This window comes from Myotis yumanensis, unplaced genomic scaffold (assembly GCF_028538775.1).
Source record: "Myotis yumanensis isolate MYYU_CA2020_CCGP unplaced genomic scaffold, mMyoYum1.0.hap1 SCAF_5, whole genome shotgun sequence".
Classification (NCBI taxonomy): domain Eukaryota; kingdom Metazoa; phylum Chordata; class Mammalia; order Chiroptera; family Vespertilionidae; genus Myotis; species Myotis yumanensis.
Window position 1 is genome coordinate 36,984,358 of NW_027223756.1, and position 14,351 is coordinate 36,998,708.

The 14,351-nt window shown below is 38.1% G+C and overlaps 1 protein-coding gene across 1 annotated transcript in view; it reads right to left on the reverse strand.

Moving 5' to 3' along the window:
- The window catches only part of ADAMTS19 (ADAM metallopeptidase with thrombospondin type 1 motif 19), a 203,295-nt gene that overhangs the window by 133,391 nt on the left and 55,553 nt on the right, over positions 1–14,351 (reverse strand). Inside the window, 1 exon segment of the mRNA XM_070417180.1 lies at positions 9,242–9,285. Within this exon segment, the coding sequence (XP_070273281.1) occupies positions 9,242–9,285 (44 nt within the window).

A 14,351-nucleotide genomic window follows, 5' to 3' on the forward strand; every position in this document is an offset into this window, starting at 1 on the left:
GCTTTTCTTATTTTCCTTGCTGGAGGCCCATACAGTAATGCATTTTCCTATATTCTGATTTGATGCCACCCAATTTCCTCCATCAACACCCAGTTTTCCCTACTTCTTTTCGTTCTGGCCTAGAGGGTAAGTGTTCAGACCCATGGCACTTGAATGTACTTTTGTTCATTACTGATGAGATGAGGAAAAACAAATATCAAATATGGAGAAAATGCAAAGATTATAGCAAATCCTGGGAAATCCTCTTAATATCCTTTCACTGTTCTACTGTCCCATCAGGTCTGATAAGTGGAAGTCTCTGAATGTCTCCCTTACCTTTTATTTCTTAACAAACATTTTCTTTTTTCCTTATTCTGCTTTCACAGAGGGCCATGGACTGTACTTTCTTCCAATATGACCTCGTTTTCTCCAGTATTTAAACCCCAAATCAATCTACGCTAATAAAAGAGAAACATGGTAATTGGCGTACGACCGCTACCCTTCCCATTGGCTAATCAGCATATCCTTATGCAAATTAACTGTCAGCCAAGATGGCGCCGGCAGCCAGGCAGCTGGAAGCGAACATGAGGCTTGCTTGCTCCAGTGACTGCAGACTCCAACGTTCCCCGCCTGACTTGCCGGCCTCTGAGCCAGCAGTTTGAAACTTTGTAACAAATATAGAAGATAAACAAAACCCCAGAAACCAGCTTTCAGATCTCAGAGCTGGAGTTATACATTGTTTCGATTATAGAATGCTCAGCAGCAGAAGCCTCAGAGCTAGAGCCAGAGCTAAAGCTGGCCCAGAATAAAATAAAAAAAAGAGAGAGAAAAGGAGCGGTTGGGAGCTTTAGTCAACAACCACCAGCCTGAAAGCAGCCCTCAGCCCCTCACCCAGACTGGCCAGGCACCCCAGTGGGGACCCCCACCCTGAAGGGTGTGTGACCAGCTGCAAACAGCCATCATCCCCTCATCCAGGCTGGCTAGGCACCCCAGTGGGGACCCCCACCCTGATCCAGGACACCCTTCAGGGCAAACCAGCCGGCCCCCAGGCCTCTATCCTATATAGTAAAAGGGTAATATGCCTCCCAGCACCGGGATCAGTGGAGCCGCGAGGCCTCCTGGCACCGGATCAGCGTGACAGGGGGCAGCGCCCACACCCCTTAATCGCCCTGCGGCTCTGTGTGTGACAGGGTGCGGCATCCCAACCCCCTGATCGCCCTGCGGCTCTGTGTGTGACAGGGTGCGGCATCCCAACCCCCTGATCGCCCTGCAGCTCTGTGCATGACAGGGGGTGGCGCCCCAACTCCCCAATCAGCCCTGCTCTGAGCCTGACCAGGGGCTGCACCTAGGGATTGGGCCTGCCCTCTGTCACCTGGGAGCAGGCCTAAGCCAGTAGGTCATTATCTCCCGAGAGGTCCCAGACTGCGAGAGGGCACAGGCCGGGCTGGGGGACTCCCCCCCCCCCCGCCCCCCGAGTGCACAAATTTTTGTGCACTGGGCCTCTAGTCTATATATAAAAGCCTAATATGCAAATTGTCCCTTCAGGAGTTTGACTGGGAGACCGAAGTTCAATCACTTGCCATGACGTGTGCTGACCACCAGGGGGTAGTGCGGAAAGAAGGAAGGCCCCAGCCAGCAGCCGGAAGGCCCAGATGGGCCCTGATTGCCGGCCAGGTCTAGGGACCCTACCTGTGCATGAATTTCGTGCACCAGGCCTCTAGTGAATAGCAATATGCATCCTTTAGTCTGAATGTGTTAGTTTTCTATTGCTACATAATTATTATAAATGTAGAGGCTGAAAGTATTACCCATTTATTATTATACCGTTCTATAGGTCAGAAGTCTGGTACCGCTTAAGTGGGTCCCCTGCTTAGGGTCTCACAAGGCCAAAATCAAGGTGTCAGCCAAGCTGAGGTGTGAGGAAGTACGAGCTTTCAAATTCATTGACGTTATTGGCACAATTAAGTTCCCTGCCTGTGCTTCACAGGGCAAATGCAGTTAGATCTCAATATTTTAAGATTTACTGAAGGACTGTAATTACATCTGCAAAATCCCCTCACAGCTTTACCTAGATTAGAGTTTGACTGAATAACCAGAGGAAGAATCTTAGGACTGTCACTGTAGAATTCTGCCCACCACACTGAACATATTCTCTTTGCATTTCTGAGAGCATCCACATTAAACGCTGAGCAAAACTTCATAACAACATACCTCACAAATACGACTTCTGGGTCTTTCAAATCTGACCCTAGTTTATATAAAATCATCCACATTTAAGGCTGATACATGATTCTAATATGTTTAATAATCTCTTTTGCTAAAGTGTATGTCCCAGTGCCATCCTTGAATCCATCACAGAACTCAGCAAGGAGCTCTGAATATGGTAAATGTCCAACAAATATATGTGAACTCCTTTGAAGACTTCATTACACGACTAATTCATTTAAAAAGTAAGATGATATAGAAAAAGTTAACTCTATTCTATGCCTAGACCAAAGGATTACAAATTTCAAAAATATTAAATGTTAAACTAATAGGATTTTTCAGTAGAAAAAAAAGTATCTCTCTACTTAGAACTATTTCTAACCAAAGGGTATTAAAGTAGAGAGATAATGTCAGCAATTTCTTTAAGTATTTTTACCCTGAAATTCTCTATGCTTTAGGTGCCACAATGCATGAAAAAAAATGCTACAACTGCTGTTTAATGAAAAAATTAAGCTACTTTTAAAAATTGGCTTGACCTCTTCTTCTCACCCAATAAAATGATTACTTCTGCTGAAATGCGGTTTGGAGAACATACTGGTGTTCAGAAAGGGAAACGTCTGGAGATTCTCACATGCACAATGTCAACATTAAAGGGTGATTTAAGTATGTTTTAGTGAATATGTTTCTTTTTGGCAGTTGCTTCCCAGGTGGTCTGTATGCCTGTTTGACAATCTGCAAGTACATAACATCAGAATTAGAAGCATACGGAAGAATAAAACTATCACTCCAACCCGCTGAAAGGCGGGAGAAGAAAGTTCATTAACAATATTGAAGCATCTAAGTCTTGGCAATACAATGCAGAAAGGGGCAAAGCACCCCACACCTGGAAATCTGGACACAAAGCCTCTCTCATGGACAAGGATTAGGAAAATACTCAGAGCTGCCAACTCATATTGATCAACGTGTCCCTTTGCCAGCTCTAAGTATTTGCCAATTTTCTATACTTCAAAGTCCTTAAAAAATTTCATGAAACACACACACAAAATCAATGACTGTCACCACTGATTAGCAATCATTCCCTGATTGTGACAAAATTTCTCAGAGTGTTCTGCAGAATCCTGGGCTTCCATCGTATCTTTCCAGATCTCCTCAGGAGGTTCACAAGATCAAAAGTGTCAACACTTGCACTGATGAAAAGCAAGGGCAGGTAAGATCCCCTAGCACAAATCAGAACAGTGGGACCACGCTTCACCATCAGTCATTTTATTTTTCACTGCCACTTATTCCCAGGGGAAGACATGTCCATCCCACTTTAAAATTACCAAAATGAAACGTATTAATTTTATTAAATCTGAACCCTTGCGTACATCCATTTTCTAATATTTTGTGTAACAAAAAAGAAGTATGGATAAAGCATTTCTGCTGCCGACTAAAAGATAATGTATCATGAGATTGCGTTATGAGCTAAACTAAATGCGTTTTTCATTGAATATCATTTGTATTTGAAAGAATGATGGACAAACATGGTTATTCCAGTTGGGCATGTGGCTGACTTTTACCCAAAAATAAACAAAGAGAACCTGTTACTCCAAGGAAATCAACTGATAGCATTTTTTCCCTAATGATAAATTGTAAGCTTCCTAGTGAAATTAGAATATTGGAAAACTTTTATCTGCCACTGTGAGCTTGACAACCTCCCGATGCTTAAAGACTTTTCTGATTAGATCAATGATAATATTGACAAAGGAGATGTTTCTATATATACTGTATGGAGAAATGTGTCAACATTAAGAAAATCTGCCTAATTCAGTGAACCAATATTTTCTAATTGACCAATGAATGATGCTAAAAACCCACGCCTAGTTAAACACATCCACTTAAAGTATAAAATATACCAACAGATATTAACTTAAGAAAATATAAAAGGTTACTAATGTGATTTCACATTCCATACCACACTCACCTAACGATTAAGACACTACCACGTGTTTTAGTTTACTGTCAAAAAGCACATCCATAATAACCTAAAAATACTCATCCATTTTCTAATTACATATCTTTGTGAGGCCACATTTTCCTAGTATACTTCAACCAAAATAACAAGAGGCAACACAAGCACAAGCAGATATAAGGTCCTGGTTGTCCTCTATAAGCCAAATAGATATAAAGAGATTTGCAAAAATTTAAAACAAAGTCATGTCTTCTCACTATTTTTAAATTTGAATGACATAATTTTTATTTTTAAAAAAGCATGCTCTTTATGCTAACATTTGATGAGTTATTGTTCATTTGAAATAAATTATTTTTATAATTTCTCAGTTTAATTTCTATTATAGTGATGACAACTGATAAATATTATTTACATAAAAAATTCTGAAGAATATAAAGACCAAAAAGTTTGAGAATCACTGGCTTATAGTATATAGACAATTTAAGCAGAACAGCTTTTTAAGTTATTTTTTAAAATCTTGTGGGAGTCATCATAACTCTAACATCAATTCTCCAAATCGGTGCCAGAGCACAGCTGAATGCTGAAAACGAGGACTGAATCACCAAGTGGAGCTACAGAGTGCACTGAAATATATACAATAACGCTTTAAAAGTGTTTCTTGGAATACCAATTCTAGCAGCAAGGCAATTTGTTTGCAACCCTATACATACAAATGCTGGAATAAAGATAACAAACATCCTCTTAAATGCAAGGCTGAGTATACAAGTAAGGGAAAGCCTCCAATGGGCCTAAAGAAACGAAGGGAAATGCAGAGTTTTGAAGAAGGGCAAATGCAGAGTTTTGAGCCAGCTCTGATGTGCTGGTGGCCTGTGAGCATTTGCCACACTCAAACCCAAAGCTGTTCAGCTTTAGCCACAGCGCTGAGCGACTGCTCGTGGTACGTCCTGGATCTGGGACTTCTACATCAGGTGAGGGGAAGGAGATACCATATCCCTCTCCATCAACAAAATTGCTAAACCCAATGAAAGGGTAGGTTAGAAAAACAAAACAAACTGCTCCCTGACATAGGTCATAGCATAAAAACTTGTCTGCTTTGACACAAACTCAATTTTTTAAAGAAATCTCTCATAGAGTTAGGATACCTAATTTATATTACCTTCATGTTTCAAGGAATACTAACCCAAGGAATTAACGTAAATACCCCTATAGTATTTGTGAATAGAAATTATTTCTTGAGAGAGGCACCCTTTTCTCCAGGTCCCTCAGGATGTCCACAGATTTTTTTTTTTTAAATCTTAGTAAGAGCTCAAATACAAAAGTATATAGCCTGTGAGGGACAAGTCACCATGGACAGGATTCAGGAAAATAAAGAAATGGAGCCAGAGTGATAAGAATGTCAATATTAAAATTATTAGTTAGTGACTATTCAAAAATATACTTTAAATGATTAGTACCTAAAAGAAGAGATTGAAAACATGAGGAAAACTCAATGTATTATTGAAACACCCAGCAGATAGAGGAAAAAACGATAAATGGAATCTCTAGACATAAGAGTTATTAAAATAAAGAATCTTGATAAATAAGTTAAACAGATAAAATAGCATATTTAGAAAATAGGAAATTTGTATAAACTGATAAAAATAGCTGAAAAAGTTACCTAGAGCACAAAACACAGAGGTGGATATGAAGAATAAATATATACTTCTCACCTTGAGTGTTCTAGTTGTATTTTCCTCTATTATACAAACACTTCGTGTTATAAAGGAGAGCTGATTCTCATTATACTAATGTGAAGATCTGAAGCAGAGACCAGTAGCACTATTTACTAACAATGATGCTGGGCAAATTTATAACCTCTCTGCAGGAAATAAAAGGAAGTGATAAAAACTAGTGCATGCTGAGCACCAATTAAAAACTACCTGTCACCCTAGCTGGTGTGGCTCAGTGGATAGAGTGTCGACCTGCAGACTGAAGGGTCCTAGGTTTCAATCAAGGGCACATGCCCTGGTTGCAGGCTCGATCCCCAGTAGGGGGCATACAGGAGGCAGCCAATCAATGATTCCCTCTCATCATTGATGTTTCCATCTCTCTCTCCCTCTCCCTTCCTCTCGGAAATCAATAAAAAAATATATTTTTTAAAAAACTAGCTGCCTCTGCAAGTGTCAGAGCTTCACAACATTCTGTGAAGTCGATAACATAGCCTCTATTTTTGTGCCAAATGTAACAGACATTTTAATACAATCACAGAACGGTCCATAACAACATGTAGATACTAAACCCCACAACTAAGAAGTGTGGTACTGGTATTTTCTCCATTTATTTATGAGGGAATTTAGACAGGAAAGAAGCAATATTGGGAAATTTCACATGTTAATTATAAAATTTTTGCTTTATAAAATAAAATAAAATAAATAGAGGTGAGGCCCAGCTGGTGTGGTTCAGTGGTTAAGCCTTGGTTGAGGGCTCGATCCCCAATGGAGGGCGTGCAGGCAGCAGCCGATCAATGATTCTCTCTCATCATTGATGTTTCTATCTCTTTCTCCCTTCCTCTCAGAAATCAATAATACATTTATAAACAAACAAATAAATAAATGTGAGGAACCCAAACTTCCGAGGTGTTAAATAATGTGCATATATTCATGTAGGTAACATGAATGTATCTACATTCATGTAGGATCTAGATTTAAATCAGACTCTGACTTAAATCTAGGTCTAGCCTGACTTCAAATCCATGTTCTGTTCTACTTCAGGGTTTTCTTTATCTATAAAATAATCTACACTAATAAAAGACAAAGATGCTAATTGACCGTACCTTCGCTACATCCATCAGCCAATCAGAAGAGTATGCAAATTAACCCAACAAAGATGGCAGTTAAATTTGCATACTGCAGGCAGGGTGGGACAGCGCCATCTGCCACCTGCACCACCGCCACCTGGGCCTGCCATCTGTGACCCGGAAAGGCCGGGCAGGACAGCAGCGATCCGGCCCTCCCGTGTGCGTCCACGGGCGGCCTGGCAGGACAGCAGCGGAGACGGGAGAAAGCCAGGCAGCTGAGACGGAAGGGAGTCAGGCAGGTGAGACGGAAGGGAGTCAGGCAGCAGAGACAGGAGGGAACGAGGCAGCGGAGAAGGGAGCGAAGCCCGCGGGCTTCGCTCCCTTCTCTGCTGCCTCGCTCCGGCCTCAGGAAGCCCTATTCTTGCAGGAATCTTCCTGCAACGGGCCTCTAGTAATGATTATAAAAGCAGAGAGTTCAGATTTTGAAGGAATTAAATGAGATAACGTCGATGAAAGTGTGGCTCAAATTGCAATGCACAGCATAAATCTTAGCATTGCATTTAAACAATAGTCAGGCATTCCTATAGGGAATATAAACAATAATATTGAAATAATTAAGTCTGGTGCCGGATGGGTAGCAGACGGGTCACTTTATGGACAGGACTAATAGAGCTCAGGACTGACTGCATCACTTTCCTGAATGTTCAAGCCCACCAAGCTACTTCATGAATCAAATATGCTTTAAACGAGAAAATAAGTCTCACAGATAATATACATCGTGAATATAATGCTGTTTTTGGTAAGCAGATTTAGGGAGATGTGAAACAGTCACAATAAAAAAGAAAACATTGCTCCACCTCCCAGCAGTGCTAGCTTCCTTAGTCCCTGAGCCCAGGCTGTAAAGGGGCATCATTATTGGAAGATGCTGCTGATCTCTCTGAGTGCACAAATGAAGCAAGACATTGGTCTATATTTAAAAAGGCATTAGGGGCAACATAGCTGTTTAAGTGGAGAAAATGTCATTATTTTGAGGCAAACTTTATTGGTAATCAACAGTGTCCATGGTTAGGTTGATTTAAACTATATTAAGATTTAATTTATGGAGATGCAGGCAAGAAGAGGAGACAACTGCAGGAAGCAGGTAGGTAACATTAGCCAAGATCATCCCAAAATCAAGTCCGCTTTTTCTCAGTTGCCCAGCTCTTTTTATGCTTAAAGTCCCTTCAGAACCAAACATTCCTTTGACATCGTTGTCCTCTTTACTCTTTTATAACTATTTTCCACTTATTATCTCAGATTTTAATAATCTGAGAAGGTTGATGATAACTGAAGTTAATGGAATTAGTTAGAATTATTTTTTTAAATACCCATAACCCCTTATTCTGTTTTTATCCCCTTTCTAGTGTTCATCTTACATAGAACCTCAAGATGGTTAAGATACTTATTACCCTGTAGAAATGAACCCCACATGATGTCAAAACCAAATTATGACTCTTACATATGTCTTATATGTACATATATATGGTCATTCTCTCAAACTTAAGAACTCTGGTTGTATGGATTATATTGGCTAAATGGTTATGCTTTAGGAATTTTAGATATCTAGGACAAAAATACAGAAAATTTGCTACTTCATGTATATAAAATTGTCATTAGTCAAATTAAATAGACTGTTATTTTACTGCAAATAACTTCAAGCATATATAACTTAAAAACAAATATTTTAGCCTAAAAAAGTCAATCATACTGTCATTAATATATTTTGCCTTGCTTTACCAAAAATTATAGAATTTTACTAAATCCATATTTATAGCTCTGAGAAAATAAAGACTCATTATATTCTTTTTTCTTTAAATCCTCACCCAAGGATATTATTTATTTTTAGAGAGAAGGGAAGGGGGGGAGGGAAGGGGAAAGGAGAGGGGGGAAGAGAGAAAGAGAGAGAGAGAGAGAGAGTGAGAGAAACATTGATGTGAGAGAAAAATATAGATCAGTTGCCTCCCATATGCGCCCTGACAAGGAATTGAACCAGCAACCTTTTGGTGTAGAGGACAGCACTTCAACCAACTGAGCCACCGGGGACCCATTATATTCTTAAAGCATAATTTAATTGTTTTCAAATACAGTGTATACATATCTTTAAGCTGTTCCATTCATAACTGAAGTGTTGGCAAATGATTAAACATATAGGTTGAAAATATAGATCTCTGACATTCTAAAAATATCCTATTACAAATGGCACCCTGCAATAATTTCCTATATTTAAACAAATGATGTGTTCAAGGTCCCCAGAACTCCTCAAAAGTGTAAAAATTTATATAGACACTTACCAACAGTATCGCATGGTTCATCTTTGTGTACACAGAAATCTTTCCTAGAAAGAAAAATATAAAGTTAAACTTTTCCACAAATAATAGAGACTATGTAACTTATTTTAATATTTGTTTGAATAATAAGCCACTATCTTTATCTCCAAGAATTTAATAAAACTGAATATCAGATTAAATAATATTTTAGTTCTAAGAAAATGTGAGAAATTTTTATACCTTTTTACCTGATATGATCCTGAAACACATTCTCCTACTTCACAGACAATATTTCCAAAGTAAAATTCCATCCTGTTTTTATTTTTACAGGATTTCATATTTCTTTTATAAAATAATAGTACAGTGGGGCCTTGACTTACGAGTGTATCGACTAACAAGTTTTTTGAGATACCTGCTGTCTCTCGGCCGATTTTTTTGCATTGAGTTGATAGAGTAATTTGAGTTAACGAGCTCCTTAACGAGCTTGGTCTCGGAACAAATTAAACTCGTAAGTCAAGGCCCCACTGTATCTGGTATTGGGACATGACTTCCTGTTTAAAAAATATTGTAAGATCTCTACTTCACATGAGTCAAAACTAATTTCCAGATTGCAGATTTAAACGTGAGAAGTACAACTTAAAACAACATAACATTTTATATCATAAGGTTGGCAAATTTTTAAAAAGACTGATAATAATTGTTCTAATAAAAAAACAACAACAACAAAAAATAATTGTTCAAATAGAGCATGAATTTAGTATTTATTAAGAATTTAGTATTTTTACACAGCTGGGATCTAACCATGAATAATATTCTATGATTTGCTCTTTACTTGACTACCATGTCTTGGAGAGCATTCCAAAACAAAGTATAAAATTTTGAGGCACACTATCCGAAAGCAACATTTTTAGCATTCATAAATAAAGATTAGAAGTCTGCAATCACCTTGCTCTTCTTCCATACACTTGCATTCTAGTTAATTTCTTTCTTTCTATTTTTTTAGTTATAACTGGCATACGTCATGGTTTCTGGTTAAGTTTAAAATTTATTTTTGTCTTTGTAGCACTACAGTCTTACTCAGATGTGTCTAGATACCAAATTTGTTTCTATTTATCTTCTTTGGCATTGGGATGTTTTCGATTAGAAGATCCATGAACACATGAAAATTCTTACCATTTTCTATTTAGCTAATTCCTCTCACATTCTCTCTACTCCCTTCTCCTGAAACTCCTTCTGGTGCATATAAGTCCTCATTTTAATGTCTGTAACTCTCAAGCACAGTTTAGTACTTCCATCTGTTAACCATTCTGTGCAGCCTTCGGGGAGAATTCCCTCAGCTCTGTCATCCAATTTTCTAGCGCTCCCTTCATCTGCATCTAATCTGATTTCCAACTTACAAATTAAGATTTCAAGTATAAATACATTTATTTTATAGGTGTTTAATTTTCTTTAATTTTCAAGTCAACTGTTTTTTTAAAAACCACCTTATTCTAACATTTTTGAAATGTTTTTGTGTGCTTTTAATTATGAGAATATGCTTTTATAATCACTGTCAGCTTTTTTTTTTTTTAAGTATTCTTTATCACAATTCTTGGCTTTTACACTGGAAGATGCTGTCCTTTGGCGTTTTGGAGTTCTACTGTGAACTCATTTAGTTGAACTCAGTTGTGGCTGCCTTGTGTAGGATAAGTTGGAAGAGGGCCACTTCAGAGCGCTCTGCATAGGCTTTCGCTCCGTGCCTCAGTGGCGGGATGATATCCGTGGTAGTGAATCCCAGGGAGGGGCTGCTTCACCTAACTTGGGATCATGATTGAGACAAAACGCTTCCTGTTGACAACTTACGTTTGTTTGCAGAGCTCTTACCAGATCACACTTTCATGAAAGGAATAGCCATCTACAGGCTTTGGCTGTATGTCATCGTTTCAGTTCCACTTCCCTACTCTGCACAATCTCAGAGGTTTTTCTTCATGTGGGAGCTAAACCCAAGAACCGAGATTTTTAAGTCCAACAAACCTTTCCCAGGGCAGCTATCACATGATCTCAGAAGCATGCTGCCTTTTTTTTTTTTTTTTTTTTTTGCCAGAGCCCTCTTTGTTTTTGGCTTATCTGTGCATATAAAGGGGTTTTATTATATTTTTTTCTATAATTTCTATATGCCTACAAATGAGAATACTTTCTGATCACCTACTCAGCCAGATTACCACATAATTGAAAGAAATGAACCAATCCGTGACCAATCATATGATAATTAAGCATAGTGAAACATATTTGTTTATTGTTAACATTAGATCTTAATATACATAGAAATTAGCCATATAAGCCTTATTCTATTATTATATTTTATATCATGCATCTACTTTTACCAAACTCTTTAAAAGACTGCATAACTACCTAAATAAGATGTTCACATGGGCTGCAATTGACAATATTTTTTCAGAAAATCTAAAGTGGATGATTGCGTAAGAGACTGTAAATGGCCCTGGATCATCCAAACCCAGCAGCTGAGAATTCTAGAGTTTCCTTCTCCATTGTCTTTTTTTTCCCAACCCCTATCCCCTTTACTATCTTTCTTAATGCATGGTTCTTTAATTCTCCCCTTGATTCTAAGTACTACACAGAATCTCCTCCAGCTTTCCAAAAAAAATCCAAAACAACACTTCTTCTGGTGTAAATTGGTCTCTGTGGTTCAAAACCAACAACAAATGAAACAGGAAAATATATCCCCACCAGTGGTGTAACATATTCAGAGTCTGACTATAACTACAGATAAAGAAGAATGAAAAAGGTTAGCTGACATTCTACATTCTTTTTTTACCAGTAAATGGCCAGGTAGTCAGTCTTTCTCTGGATCAGGAGATACAGAAATCAAATCTACCCCAGGGACACCAGACCTAGAGTATAGGTTGTATACTGCTTAACTCTAGGGGTACGTTTGCATATGCAACACTATAAATGGCTCCCTCTACCGTTGTGTAGCACACAACCTCCCTATACAATTGGATATGGTAGGATTCATTAAGTGCCTCTTATATACCAAGCATTGGATAAGGGAAGACTACAAAGATAAATAACATAGGCTTCTCTTCGGAAGGCAAAGAAGAGGATGAACACGATTACCTCTGTAATGTGATAAGGGCCCCAGGATCGGTGAGAAAGAAGCCAGGGGAATTGCATTAAAGAATGGATAGTTCTATTTCACAACTGACTTTGCCAGCAAATGGAGAGAGAAACACTCAAACAGATGATACTGAATAATAGGTAATGCAGAAAATTAGAGAAACACACAAAATCAGTTCTTCACCTTAGGGCCAAGAATTACTGAGTACAAAGTATATTCAGATGTAGGGGAAAAGGGACTTCATGTGCTTTTTCTAAATGTACAATACATCATATAATCATGCATGAGGCTGCAACATGACTATTTGATTTACATAATGTGACGCAAGGGACTGCATCTGTAACTAAAAAACATGATAAAACTATGACAAATGTACTGCTTATTGTCAAGGGCACTTCGTTCTTCACACAGCCAATTTCTGTTCACTTAGCAAACAGATGAATAAAGCACATTTTTTTTCAAAAAAGACAAGGTCTTTTATCCAAAAGCACTGGAAATACCTCTCAGTACAATTGACGAATGAATATATTGTCAGCAGCACTTCAAAACTTCAGGTCAGACTGCAATTCGTAATCTTCAATTTCTTTCCAGAGGACCAAAATATATTCTTAATTTTGTAATATTCAAAGATTTATTGGGGGGGGGGAGCTGGGGGATTTGTTTGCCTAGACCAGTGATCATGTGAATTCAAATTCTCTAATTTTTGGCTCACGTTGGCTCAGTGCGCCTGAAGTCTGCATCATAGAGTTTCATTATGTGAGTTTATGGAAACGATACTGTTAGACTTTGGCATCTGAGAAAGCCAATAAATTCTGCTTAAGTTCTGATTTATACTGAAAAAAAAATGAAATATAGCCTTTAATTTCCAAGAATGAAGATGCATCTGAGAATAAGTCTCATTGTAGTGTTTTATAGTGCCCTGGGTTATACCTATAAATGACTCATTCAAATATTATTCGATGATTTGTATTAAATTAATATATTTCTGCCATTTCTAATATTAAATTTTCTATCTTGCTTGCCAATGTCATTAGTTTGAAACTAACTTTCAGAAGTACTGTACATCAACCAGGAGCATTTCAGTAAATAGGAATGGCAAAATGATCATTAACCAAATGAAATTCTAAATTAAAGGGTGTTTTCAAGAGACATAGAGGTAGGCCTTCTCCCTGATTTAAGAGAAACGTGTAAATTACACTAAGAAATCATAGAGTTGACAGTTGGGAAAATGTTTTGTGTTTTTTGTTACTATGAGCCCACAAGCACTAGGTCAGCTTGAAACTATTTACTTCATTGTATCCACAGAAGAACTTTAACAAAGATATTATTGCAGATAGGTTTGGATTTATGCAAACATTCATTTTAGTTGAAACCAAAATTAATAACAGAGCTAAAACCTCTTCCTGCTCATGTGTTCATATAACAGACAACATTTCATCATTATCTAAGATGACCATTCACCAGAAACCAGGCTGGATTTGACTTTAATTTGTCAAATATGGATAAGCACGTGAAATACATGATAGTGAAATATTTGTTTTATTTTTCACAGGTTCCTGGCAAAGCTGAAGACCCGATCACCTTTATGTTTACACGAACTAAAAAGAGATTCTCCTTTAAAGTCAACCCATTCATTTAGACTGTCCTGATCAAATGGTGCAAGGCCACTTCCCCTTCAGTGGGCTGATTTCGCTGCTATGGCACGGAACACACTATTATGGAGAAACAGTGACCCACCACACAAGCCTTATCTCCACAGGTGAAGCTAGGGAGAATTATTTGTCAGTACCTATTAATATTTAACACGTGTATAGTCTTTGACAGATCTTTTTCTATTTTCAAGATTTTTATTCCCGTTACTTCGCTCTCCGTCCTCCCTCCCCCACAAAAAAAGAAAAAAAAAGAAAACCCACACCCAGAAGCAACCTACTAAGTCCTATTCCAAGACCTACTTATCAGGGTGCAAAAACCTGAAGTCACCATTTCTGCTAAAGGATTGGGGAGGTATACAAATTA